The sequence below is a fragment of the Spermophilus citellus genome, assembly GCF_964194105.1.
Source record: "Spermophilus citellus genome assembly, chromosome: 3".
Lineage (NCBI taxonomy): Eukaryota > Metazoa > Chordata > Mammalia > Rodentia > Sciuridae > Spermophilus > Spermophilus citellus.
The window spans coordinates 122,948,841-122,962,455 of NC_138184.1; the positions used below are offsets into that span (position 1 = coordinate 122,948,841).

The following is a 13,615-nucleotide window of genomic DNA, read 5'->3' on the forward strand; positions in this document are numbered from 1 at the left end:
GTTATAATAACTTCTTTTCATTTACATTTTCCCTGTATTTTCCCTTTCAATTTCTTCTCCATTACCTGTCTGTCCCTAAGCAGGCAAATCAGGAGAGAGACAGACAGAGAAAGTGAGGGTGAGAGAGGAAGAGAGAGAGAAAAAAAAAGAGAGAAAGATTGAATAAAATGAGAAGTTAAGAAACAGTGAAGCAAGGACCCATTTTTCAAAGAAAAGTCCCAGATCTCCCTACGGCAGGGCATGAAGGTCAGAGTTAGTTGAGATTCCTTGTATTTTTCTTTCTTTACAACTTCTTAAGCCTTTTAAGCACTTATTTGTCTACATCCATAGATGACAAATCATATTTCAACTACAGACAATCTGAGAGATGCCATGTCGTTATCACTGAGGGATTCTTCCAGGGTGGTACCACTGCATTTGTGACTAAGTACCTGAAACTTCTGCTTAGACTCAGGATCTGATGAAGGGGATGAACAGGTCTTTGCAAGAATGAAACAGGCTGTTGTCTTACTGGGGAGTCACAGATCTTGGAATCTAACTTGATGAACATTGCATTTGATTCCCACTGAAAGGAGTGATACATTTGTCTTGTTTAAGTAAGAAAATATTAACGTTCTTTTAAAAAATAATTGAAAAAAAATTAATGCTTCATTTATAAGAAGGGAACTATGTGACCACAATTCCTGGTACTGAGATAACCACAAAAATGTATGTCCCAGGTAAAAAGTTTTTCATAGGAATAAAGAATGTGTTAAAATGTCTTTTCAATCGTGTTCCCAAATGATTGATCTGACTGTGATGAAGGAGACAGCACTTATTAAAAACAATTAAGTAAAGCATATCTGGTACTATTAAAATCCACACCAGATTAAATTTTAAAGTCTATATTGGCACTTGAATTTCCTGATGATCATCGCTCTTTTTCATTGTGCAGGAAAGATGTGCTACTATAAAAAGTTGAAACTAATTTGCAGTGCTATTCAACTATAGGTCAGTTGGAGGGACATGGCTCTCACTAGAATACATTCAATATTTCTCCCAAATTCCTGTCCCATTTGGACTTGGCGGAGCAGAGAGAAAGGGTTTCAAGTCAAGCAAGTTGGAAGGTAATAATAAAACGAACTCACTAACTACCTTCTTCCCTGAGTTCCAAGCCCACCCATGTAGCTGATATTGGAGGGGGAGGTTGAAATAGCTGGGAGCCAGGTAGCCCTGCAGAGCCTCCCATGAAGAGGTCAGTTAATTATTGATTAGATATACTTCTAGGCCTTCATTGTACCTGTTCATGAATATGTGTGTTTAACTCCAAGTGGATAAAAAGAGAAAGAAGACTGACTACTGTGTGCAGAGAGACCCAGATCCGGTGAATCAGAATGTGCCTCCAACCACAGGGTATTCTTACTTGGAGGTGGGCACCCTCAGGCTGGATGGGAAAGACAGGGGGGAAAGTCCATGTCACAAAAATGTTCATAATGAGGATGTGGGGACAGACACTCCTGGTGACATAAGTATGTTTGTGATATGACCCAAAGTGCCTAACATAGGAAGGACCCTTGCTGTGCTGGGGAAGTGAGGAAGTGTCAGGTCTCCCCAAGGTCTGAGCTGCTACAGGGAAGAGCTGCACTACACAGGTAGAGCCACTGCTCAGATGATTACAGGCACGTCTCACTTCTGCAGGGAGGCAAGGCAGCGCTTCTTGCAGAGTCAGACTGGTCTTCTGATTTGAGTCCACAGCCTTCCAGCTCCACTGGAAATCTATTTGCTTCTGACTGCCTGTGTGGGTGCATATGTAGCCCAGGGCCAGGGCAAGGTCTTAGCATTTCTTAAATTGAACACAGGTTCCACTCAAGGAATCTTGCTCTTGGAGGTTTAAACCTAAGAGGGCACATCCGTGAAGCGGAGCTACATAACAGGGCCCAGGTTCTGTATTCTCCTTCTCTTGCCAGTGGCAGCTGCCTGCCCTTGGCACATCAGCAGCTTGTTCCTGCATCTAAGTAAAATTAAGTTTCTCCAAACTTGCATTTATATTTATTTAACTTGGACGAGGACTTTGATGACTGCAAATTCCAAGTTTAGTTTTTTATCCCAGAGACTCTACACATTTTCCATTGTAGGTGCCCTCTGTAAGAATGTTGGAGACCCTGTTAATAATTTAATTGGGTGAAAGAGAAAGTCTTTATGGATATGTACCTCAAGAGATTTCTGAGGGCCTATCCAAAGAAGATGGATTGAAAAATGTTTGTATCCCAAGAAGGGACCTGGGCCTGTTCCTGTTGCCCCTGCACTAAGGAGCAGTATTGTGGTCAGGGAGCATAGTGCATGTGCTTTTTGACGTGACAGATTGGGACAGAGTCTGTGCATGGCAATCTCCTTTTTTTTTTTTTTAAATCTGTTTGCTCTTTATCATTTATAATAATAAAGCTACACATGTGTGTGGAGGGTCTCCCCTCTGCATTTCCTGCTTCTTTCCTACCACTGTCCATCTGATTCTTACACTCTGAGATGTGGGCTGAGAAGGCATTGCTGTTACTCCTGAATCACAGATGTGAAATGGAGCAGCAAATAGAGGAACTGACGCCCAGCACCAATGACAATGGCACCAGTGCAACTGCACCAAAAGGGTGACACAGACAGAGGCAAAGGCCCTGTCCTGGAGATTGCTCTAAAATCCCCTGCTTATTAGGGGAGAGACTAGGAAACCCAGGAACCCCCATTGACTGGGTCAGGGAGAGGGGGATGAACATGACACGGGGTCAGGATGCAAGTCCTAGCTTTCCATATGGGTCATGAATTTAACTAAGCTCTCAAGGGAACAGCTGTCCAAATGGCCTTGCTTACTGACTGCTCCTCGATGGCACGTCCCTGCCCAGTGTCTCCTAGGGGTTTGTTAGAAATGCCCACTGTTGGCTTCTCCCTGGAATTGAATCAGAATCTGCATTTTCACAAGATCAGAGTAATTCATTGGCCCTTTCAAGTCTGCTGCTCTATAACTCCCCTGAATATAGGCAATGCAGACAGCGTGGCTTTTCAGGTGTATTCCACCCAGATCCCAGGAAAATGAAAACCTTTGTAGCATGTGTAGTTGTTCAAACCTAGTTTAGCCAGACTGGGTAAACACTGATAGCTACCTGTGACCATCTGTATTTATACAAGTGGAAATGTACTGTGAAGAAAATCTCAGTTTCAGGGGTTTCTTCTTATTGCTTTTTAAATAAAGTGTCAGGCAGGAACTGTAAAGTTTATGGTATGTCCCTCTTTCTGGAAGTGATGTGCTCTGTAAGTGAAGGGCTCAGCACAAATTGGGGTGTATGTGACACTTAGTTACTATTTGTGGGGAGGAAGTCAGCAGCAAAGAGCAAGTGCCACTCTGCATATCAGTACTTGGCAGGTTTATTCATTAAATGCAATTATTCTTTTTATCAAAGGCTGCAGCCATTATAGTTTGGCAATTTAGTATGCCCGAATTTGATTCACTTATCAAATATTTATTTAAGAGAATTTTCACTATTCGATTCGGCTTTACATGAATTAGCAGAAAAGTAATTCATTTGTGAGGTTGATTCCTCATCAGGAATGTACCACCACAGGTCCTAGAGCGCACTGTTAAGTGTCTGTCACAGGGTAGCCTCCTTCATGTAATTTCCACCTCATTATAAAATGGGGATGGCAGGATTCTTCTCATGCAAGCTTTTCTTAGGGTTGGATGTGATGGGTCTATTTCACTGGGTTATTTGAAGATTAAGGGGCCCACTCAGAAAAGCAAATTTTGCTTAATTTTAGAAACTAAGTTTTTATTAAATATGAATGTCTATTGAAAATCAACTTATCTGTGATTTTTCAGATGTGTTACAAATGGAATACTACATTTTGGAGACCACCTTGATTCACATATAAAAATTACAATCCCACAAATATCTGCAGGAAATTCTCAGTGCATTTTCTGAATCCCTGCTTACTTTTTTTGATTTTTATTTGGTTCTATGCAACGAGCACACCAGGCTATAATTTTCAAGTTATCTTCCTCACTTTCTTGAGATATACAATCTGCTGTTTCCATAGCAGCTTTTCTCCTCCTGGACTATAGTGGTAGATGCTATTTTCTGATGATCTAAGGATGCCAGTTCACAGGCAGCAAGAGCTCAGGGTATCTACATTTTATGGCCAAACTTTCTGAGACTACCACAGATGGTGAATGTAATGTGCTTTACCCACCTTTAAGGAAGCTTCCTAAGGAAAGAAGAATTTCTGTTCATTTCCAAAGAAACCTCATGCAAGATAAGTACCATTAACATTTTACTTCTAAGAGTCCATTACTGTCAGTGGTGGTGGTGTGACAGTTCTGTTCCTAAGTATGTGGCTGTTCAATAGATAGGAATCACTAAGACATGAGTGGACAGGGCCATCATGGCCAGCTGAGACTCATGGCCCCATGACAGGTCATCTTGTGAGCCTGGGTACTGTTCTCAGATGCTGGATTCCCTGGGTTTTTTCATTTTTGAATACAGAATATTACATTATTTTCTACTTCCAAAGTCTCCAGGAAAACTTTCAGTATGACAGGTTTGGCATGAAATTCTTTACCAGTTGGAGATGAAAGCAAGTGGCGATATCACAGTCCTATTCAATGTCTCAGCCGTTACAGGGTGACCCATATGAAAACTGATTCAAACTCTGATAAACTACATTTTGGCACTAGTCCGTCATTAACTGATTTTTCTGAACTAGTTCTATTTCTTAGAATGTATCGAAAACACATGGTTTCTAAGTGGAAAAACTGAAGACTCTGTTTTGGTGCATTCAGATCTTTCTGACTTGCTCTTAAGCATGGATCACTTACCATGGTAACCTAACAGTGTAGCTGAGACTAGCATGTATAATACGAGGCCCTTGACAGACTGCACATGTATATGCTGTTGACTTTTCCTTTCTTATTTAGAGGGTCAGTGGCATATGTTGAGAAATCATTCTAAATATTGTTCCATGATGATGCTATGGCATCAGTACAAGTTGGAGCCAATTACGTGCAACTGCTGTGCCGCCAGTCAATTTGCAATACGCTCAAAACACTCCACATAGGATATTTTGCTCTTCACCACCCCATGGGACCTTCTCAGGCCACTAAAGGAAAAACTATGCCAGGCCTTACCAGTGTGGCTTCTTTTGTGAACCATGAGCACATTGGGCCCGATGCAAATGATCCCACAGATATCACACTTTAGTTTTCCGTTAGGAAGACGAATGCCTCCAACTCCCGACAAAGCCGAGCTGCCTTGGTCCCTGTGAGAGCCATTCATTTTCTCTCCCGAGGCATCAAGCATTCGTAAATCCTCCGCACATTCTTCCCCATTCATTTCACAGGCACGCCCATTCTCTTCATCACTCTGAGTCTCTACTTTAACATTACTGGCTGAAAGAAACAATACAGGAAGCCACTCAGTGTCACTGAAAAAACAAAACAAAACAAAACAACACAACAGCAAAAAGACAATCAAACGGACGCAGAGAACAACTGGACAGAGTTCTTAGCATGTACCAAGTCGAAACTTTCCTTATGTTCAATCCACAGAGGGCTTGGATGGCAGCCCCTAGGATGCACCCAGGGCAGAGGGATATGGGAAGGACCTGCAGACCCCCTTCAGAGATCTAAATAGAGAGCACCTAAAAATGCATGAAAAACTACTTATAAAGTTTGCACTTTAGGATTGAGCCCTCACTTTAAGCAGGTTAAGATCATCGGATCCACAATCTTGTGGACTCTCAGGAGGAATCTGGGGCTGAATTCTATGGACGCTTTGGCAGACAAGCACCTAGCATCTGGAAGGTGAATATGCAGTCACATGATCCAACTCCTTAGAATAAGTGAACTTGCTGGGAGAGTCCCTAAGAGGTGATTTATCAAGCCTAAAGAACTTTTCTTACACATAATGTTACCTTTCCTTGTTTCATGTAAATATTCATAATTTGGGGGGAAAACTCATGCTTGGAGTTATGACCCCAGATCCTTTCAAGTTTCTGAGAGATCATTTTGTTTCTCTGGTTCATGAGCATTCAACTTCCTTTTCATCTTACAGTGATGTAAATCCATCTGGAGTCCTAAAGTAGAGGTGGTCTCTTACATTTCTGTGTGTAAGAGATCAGGAATAGTTATCCAAAGGCAAATATTTTTTGTGGGGCAATGAACTGCTAGGGTGAATGAATACCACAGCTACCGCTAACTCTGCCTGACTATTTTGGTCACACAGTGGTAATTCTATCATTTGCATACTTTTCTTCCAAAAGAAAATATGAGACACTGTTAGCACTCTTCTGAGACACTGATAGCATACTGATGGGTCCAGCACTGTAACGAAGAGAAACTTCAGTTACCCTGAAAGCCACCATGTTTCTCTCAGTTTGCACAGACTCCTCAGAGTGGGTAAGTACATTTTGCTAAGTAAAACCATCAATGAATCAGATGACAATTATGTCTACGTAATTTTGGACTGAGGTTTCCCATCAACAGTCGTCAGAGTTGGGTCTTTAGAGACGTAGCCTCAGCATCAAATGCTACAAGGGCAGATGCCTGGGTCCCCCCAGACCTGCTAATTCAGAGACTTGGGTGGGCTCTGAAATCTGTGTTTTGATGAACCTTCCAGGGGACTCTAAGGTACACTCAAGACTGAGAACAACTGCTTTTAATAATCAACCTAGTTCATACCCCTCCATCTTTGTTCACCAAATTCCTTTTGATTTGGAGTCTTAAGAGTCTGAAAGCCAAAAACCTCCTCTGGGATCAAAGCTCCTCTGTTAAAAGCTCAGGGATCTTAGGCAAGTCATGTAATTTCTCCATGCCTTGATTTCTTCACCCATTGAAAATGGGAACTATCACAGCACTGAAGGGTAGCTGGAAGGATTAATTGGGCTAACAGCTGAGAGGTAGCTCAGGACGTGGACTGGAATATGGAAAGTAGATGCATGCTCCCCTCAGAGAGCAAAGTCCACCTAACCCCAATAAAGTTTACAGAACTTACCTGGCACTAGGCCCACAGTGTTTTTAGGTACACTTGACTATTTAACCCTGAGAAGAACTCCACAAGGGAGCTACTGTCATTATCCTATTTTAAAGTCGAAGAAGCTAAGGCACAGAAAGGTTGAATTTGTTAAGGTCACACAGCTAGTAAGTGGAAGAGCTTGGAGCTAACTGCAAGGGTACCTGGCTCTGGTGCCTACATTTCTAACCACTCTACTGCCATGGTTTCCTCATGAACTCTTTGGAAAAAAGACCTACAGACAAATTAGGGAGTGAAAGGAATGAACTAGAACAGCCCCCACCGTAGACTTGGAGGCCCCAGAAGTAATGATGTGCTCCTGCCCCTTACTATCAAAAATGGCATTGTGTAAGACCATCCTGAGATGGGTTTCTTCAAATGCTGTTTCTTACAGAGGTCTGGAGATCAGAGACTTAGAGCACCTTGCATCTCAGCAGCCTCTTACTAACCCTTGTGCCAGAGACAAAAAAAAAAAAAAAAATCCTACTGATGTAGTCATGAAGGGAGATGAAGCAGGCAAGTGAGGCCCACCTGCCATCCAGGTAAAGATGTTTCCTGACTGCTGAGTTGTCCAGAATCAGTATTCTCCAGTAGGTGCTGGTATCTTCGGGGGCAGAAGCTAATTCACTAGACCCTTATCATTCAACACTGTCAGCATTAGTCTTGCCATGGTTTAAGTGTCCCCTAGAGTCTCATAGCTAAAAAGGCTTGGTTCCCAGGGTGATGGTGTTGGGAGATGGACCCTGCAAGAGGTGGTGGCAAGCACCACCCCTAGGTAATGGAGGCAGGCCATAAGGGACTGTGAGGCTCCCGTCACTCACCACATCCTGGCTCATGATGTGAAGGTCTGCTCCAATGTCTACTCCCTGCTATTGCCATCTGGTACCCTCACCAGACAGTGTTCATGGACTAGAATCCCCAGAACCATGAGATAAATAAACCTTTTGTCTTCAGAAGTTAATGGTCTCTGGTATTTCATTTTAGTAATGCAAAGCTGACTAATGTAGTGACTTCAAGAGGAAGAAAGACCTGAGCTAGCACACCTGCTCTGTCTTCCCATGTTGCAATGCAACCATAATTCCCTCACCAGATGCCAAGCAAATACTGGAGGCATGCTCTTTAACTCGCCCGGCTTCAGAATTATGGGCCACACAAACCTTTATTTTTTTTTTATAAATGTGATTTTGTTATAGCAACAGATAATGGACTGAGTCAAATGTGCACAAGAAAGATGATAAAGCTGTAAAGATCTATGTGATCCTTAAATCTAGGATTATTTTTAATTATCTACCTTGTGAAACTGGAGCACTCTGGAGCCCAGTGGACCAAATGACAGTGTGACAAGTTCTTCCACCTTGACACAGGGCTGTAGCAAAGCATGTGAGATAGAAGCTCCCGGGGATGGAAAAGAACTGTGGGGGTTTTCTTATCCCCTACAGAAGAACATGGTGGTGGGATGATCCACTTAAGACGTTCCCCACTTGGCTCTGTTTCATTAATTTTAGAGACATCTAGTTACAGAAAATTTCCTCTGGCTTTCTCAAGGGCCCATGTGCACATGTAGCACCTGAGCACCTTCCAGAAGTGACCCTTGCTTTTTTGCATCAAAAAGAATGTTGAGTACCCTTGTGAGTCTCTGGGTGGTCTATGGCATGTGTCACTGAAGTCTGTGTGGGCACTTTCTGCAGAGGAGCAGGACAGCAGGGAAACATCGGCTGTGACCTCTGGGTTTCTGGAATCAGGAACGGAAGTTCTGCCATAGCAGGCTGCTTGCATAAGGAGGGAAAGCTAAATGTCAGGAAGGAAGCAGATGAAGAAGCGTGGGGGATAGCATGCAATGGATATTGCCGTGAATACCACAGACATCCTCAATGCCTGGAGACTTGACATCAACCACTAATTTGCCTAGGGCTCATTGAAAGCAGGACTGTCATTGCTAGGCTACACGACAGTGTCACAGACAGCTCTAATAGAAGCCAAAGAGAGAGAGAGAGAGACTCAAAGGCATGAGAGTCTATCACAAATTATCTTGAGATCAATATGGATACCCAGATGGATTTGTGTGAGAATATATGTGTATAAAGAGATCCCTTACACAGATCTGTACGAACAGCAGTAAGAATTTTCAGCAATGAGAACAGGTATCTCTGAGAAGAGTATGAAAGCTGCTGAGATTTTCTTAGTCTCTGAGAAAAAGACAATATCCCAAGATCCTTGTGGGCAAGGCTAACGAATGCTAAGTAATGGAGACGTGGTAGAGGGCTCCCCGGCAGCAGACCGAACATGGTTTTACACAGGAGCTCGAGGGTAGGTGCCAGGAGTTCTAGAACAAAGGGTACCACAGTGGTGAGGACAAATTCTAGGCTACACTGTGACTGAAAAAGTCCAAGAGGAAGGGGATGAGCCGGGGCCAGGGGAATCTGTGAGAAGTGACCAGGTGACACTCAGCACAGGGCATGCCAGATCCAAGCAGTGTGGGGGTTTTCTCTAAACAGGTGGGGAAGGCCCTCACATCACTGTGTACAAACATAAACAGCGCACTTGTCATGTAGAGGACATCAAGAGATTTCTGTTCACTCAAAGAGGCGTCCATGAAAGTGGGGGTCTCCATGTAGAACTGCTCAGGGTGGTACTGTTTTAAAGTACTGTCACACTCTCTCCGAATATAGGGAATATACTTATAAATATTTTGTAAACCCTAACCCTACTCCACACTTAAGACATCAATTGAGCTGATTAAATATAGAACATGAAATAGGGACTTGTGCGTTGCTTTCCCTGAATGCTCTGGCTCAAGCCAGCTTGAGCTCTTCCATTGACTGAGGGATAATGGACACGGGTCCAATTTTATTATTCAACAAACATGGCTCATATTAAGAGTGTTTGCAAGCTCTTAGTCAAGAGCTATGTTGACTTCTCACATGCTATTTAAAATTAGGACAAATTAAAATCCTATTGTCATGTATTTTAGAGGTCTTCTATGCTATTGGTAACCCCATAGTTGTAAGAGAGGCTCCAAGCTCTGAATGTGACATGGCCCTTAGCAGATAGCAAGCTGCATTGAGGAATCCAGAGACTCCAAGGAACTCTGAGGTCAACAGAAGCCAAGAGGCCTGGATTGGCTGCCAAGCATTATGTTCACTTGTGAATAATTAAACATTTTTAATGCATAGGCATAATGTACGCTGGCAGCCCCATCTCACAAAGAGGTTGTATTTCCTCTTCATTTTCCTTTCCTTTTTAGAACATGTCTTTATATTTACTGGAAAAGTGTATTTTTGGTACCAAGAATGCATTTTGCCATTGAAAAAGTATCCTGAAAGCATCACTCCAATATAATCAGTTCAAGACAGGTAAGCTTGAAATGCACAATATTTTAAATAAAAAATGGGAGATACAAATATCCTTGCTACACTAGTGATTAGTAAGTAAAAATCAAATTGAATAAAAATATTTAAGATTTACCTTGAAATTATCTATGGTAACTGAAATTTGAGATGAAGAATATACACGTTACCCAAAAAGATTTATGAAATTTAAAATATTTTAAAGGCTAATAGAATCATTTATTATAACTTATCATTATTTAAAATGTAAAGTTTTTATCTTGCCAAGGTGCATATTATTTGAACTACTCTACTTACTTGATGTTTTAAGCCTTTAAATAGAATAAAATCAGGGAGAAAGAAGACAGAAAAAAGAACATTGGAAAAGAGTATAAAAAGAATGAGTTTCAAGGATATATATACACATGTCTTCCTCAAGTATCTAAGGACACAAATTGGAATAAAGATAGTGGAGGAGGTCAAAGAGATGGTATTTTAATTTCTTCAAGAAAGAAGGAATTAGGTGTTAAAGGACATAGGAGACAATTCTTCATCATGACCACAAGGTGGTGATATTGACCTAGAACAGTTTGGTTGCTGTAGGGTGGGGGCATCATCAAAGTTAACCAGCCAATGGTGCAAAGGAGGATATTTACAATTTGGAAATGTTAGGGGGAGAAGTGAGTTCATATAAATATGTTATGAACATATTTTTATAAATATGTAGACAGAAAGTATCAAAATACATATCATGACTCATAAAAGCTCTGGGAATCATATGTATTCACATGCAGCAATTTTTGCATCCTGAAGGTTGCCAAAAGATCTGCTTGAATGTTACAATATTCTGGGGACTACCCCTTTCTCAAGACTTAATGGAAACATGTTAGGATGTGGGATGTGGGTTTGTTTGTTTGTTTTGTTTTGTTTTGTTTTTTGCACTGGGGATTGAACTCAGGGGTACTTAACCATTCAGCCCCAGCCTTTTTTTTTTTTTTTTTTTTTTACTTAAGAGATAGAGTCTCACTGAATTGCTTAGGACCTTGCTAAGTTGCTGAGGCTGTTTTCCCGATTCACCTGTCTCAGACTGCAGAGCAGCTGGGATTACAGGTGTGCGCCACTGTGCCCAGAATTATGCATGTGCTGTTTCAAAACATTTTAACAATATTGTTCATCTCATATTAATATGACTTCCCTATCCTGACACCTTAATTTCCAATGTTTATATGTGCACATACAGATATTCACATAAATAAACAGTTATATAGGAATACACATATATCTCACAGAAATAAATATGAAGCTACTATTCTGAAATTGAATCAAAGGGATATCAGTTGAGAAAGACTTCTATAAACTTTTAAACCTTGTAAAAGTCATTAATCTAGTATGTGAGCAAAAGTATCCTTGGATTGATAATGGTGTATCCTTTGGGTACCAAACAGATTTGTTAACTAGGGTGTCAGAAACCTTTCTTTAACTATTACTGACACCTCTTTTATATGAGACTATTTTTATAACTGTTATAGTATCAGTGAGCTGGGCCTGGGTGTAGCTCAGTGGCATAGTGCTTGCCCAGCACACTCAAGTCCCTGGGTTCAATCCTAAGCACTGAAAAAACAAAATTCCAAACAATATTTACAAGCACAATCTGTTTTCTGATATTGTTTTGTAATATTTAGTAACAGAGGATCCAAAGACTGAAGTCCTAAGGGAGTTACAAACTTGTAATACTTTTATATTCAGATCTCTGTCCATGTTTTTTAAAAAACTACATTCTCTATTCTTTAAAGTACTCCTGTAAGGCATTGCCCAAATGTATTTTATCATTTATCAGAAAAGAAAAATGAAATTAAAATCTGCTTCTGGTTTAACAGCTCTGACCAGAGAATGTCCCACCCTGTGCTTATTTACACCGTGAGGCACCCTGGAGAATGGCCGGGAAGCCTATGATTTCTTCTCTCAGTTCTGAAATTAATACTCCAGAGCAAGAGGAAGACAGTATGTTTCTTTCTCCTGTCCTCCAAAATTGTAAAAATTGTCTTGAAAACGTTTGATAGTGAAAGAAAAAGTATGGCCATTTTTTTTCATTGCACTTGATAAAAAGGAGATAATTAAAAAATTAACCAAAAACTGTTCAACAGCATCAACGAACAACAGTTCCATCAGTACTACCCTTACCCTCTCTTTGCTTTTGCTCACTAGCATGCTCACCAGCACATCTCTCAACTATCTAAACCCCACTGAGGCATTTCATTGTTTAAGAGATGAAATGTCCCGGATGGTAGATGTTTCATGGACAGGACGGTAAACATTTAACAGATAAGTTAAATAAGATAACATTTTTTTCAAGTGCAAAGGAAAGTGTGGATGATAGAACATGCAATTCACAGTACTGACACGATGGAAACTGAATATGAAATGAGCATGTTTCCATTTCTAGAAGCAAAACATATACTTACGAGAGAAAGATTTGGGAATTATTGCATGAAAATCCCTAAAGCCATCAGCCCCATATGTAACTGCAATAAAAAACAAGGCAAAAAGAAGCTGGATTGTAATACCATTAGAGATACAGTGAGAGTTAAAGACAGCATTATTTTTAAAAGCATCCTATTGCTCCAAATGACTGGGTACCTAATAATCTCTTGTTGGCTCTCTAGCAACAGAAAAGCATTGCTTAGACCATGACATTATTTCCTAAGAATCTGAACTCAGAGCATTACACCACAAAGGGTAGTTGGAGCAAGCTCTGAGGACTTCAACATCTTAGAGGCAGTAACCCCAAACATTTCAGAACTGTGAGAAACCTTTCATTAGTGTTGGTCTAAGATCTCAGCCTCATCATAGCATCTCAAGTGAGGCCACATACCTCTACAAAAGCAGTATGCTTTTTTTCATGGGTGGAGCGTATTGCAAATGTTCTTTATTCAGCTTTCTCTTAGAAACATAGAAAATGAAAAATTTTCCATGCAACACATTGGGTGGGGAAAAACTGTTTTCCCCTACTTCCAGAATGAGCTACCAATTTCTGTTGGTATTCCTTAGCAGCTGCTTTTATAAACGGTATCACCACCTCAAATGTTCAGGTTCTAACTGTTCCACAAGACTTGTTTCCAGGGACCTATTTCCTAAGACTTGGTAGATTCTGCACATGGGCATTGCAGGTGTGTGCACACATGTACAACCACAAATGCACACACGTTTTTCTCTCCTAGAGTCATATTCTAGTGACTACAAGAGTTATGTGCACAATGCAGC

The 13,615-nt window shown here is 41.0% G+C and overlaps 1 protein-coding gene across 11 annotated transcripts in view; it reads right to left on the bottom strand.

Moving 5' to 3' along the window:
• Positions 1 to 13,615, bottom strand: part of IKZF1 (IKAROS family zinc finger 1) — a 97,034-nt gene that overhangs the window by 23,352 nt on the left and 60,067 nt on the right. For 4 of the 11 annotated variants that reach the window (XM_081283125.1, XM_081283122.1, XM_081283123.1 and 1 more), the window contains exon 4: positions 5,147 to 5,407. The exons of 4 other annotated variants lie outside the window; for them this stretch is intronic. In XM_081283125.1, the coding sequence (XP_081139251.1) occupies positions 5,147 to 5,407 (261 nt within the window). Of the gene's footprint in view, positions 1 to 5,146; positions 5,408 to 12,816; positions 12,877 to 13,615 lie in introns of all 11 variants that reach the window. 3 more of the 11 variants (XM_081283120.1, XM_081283116.1, XM_081283121.1) reach the window with 1 other exon arrangement.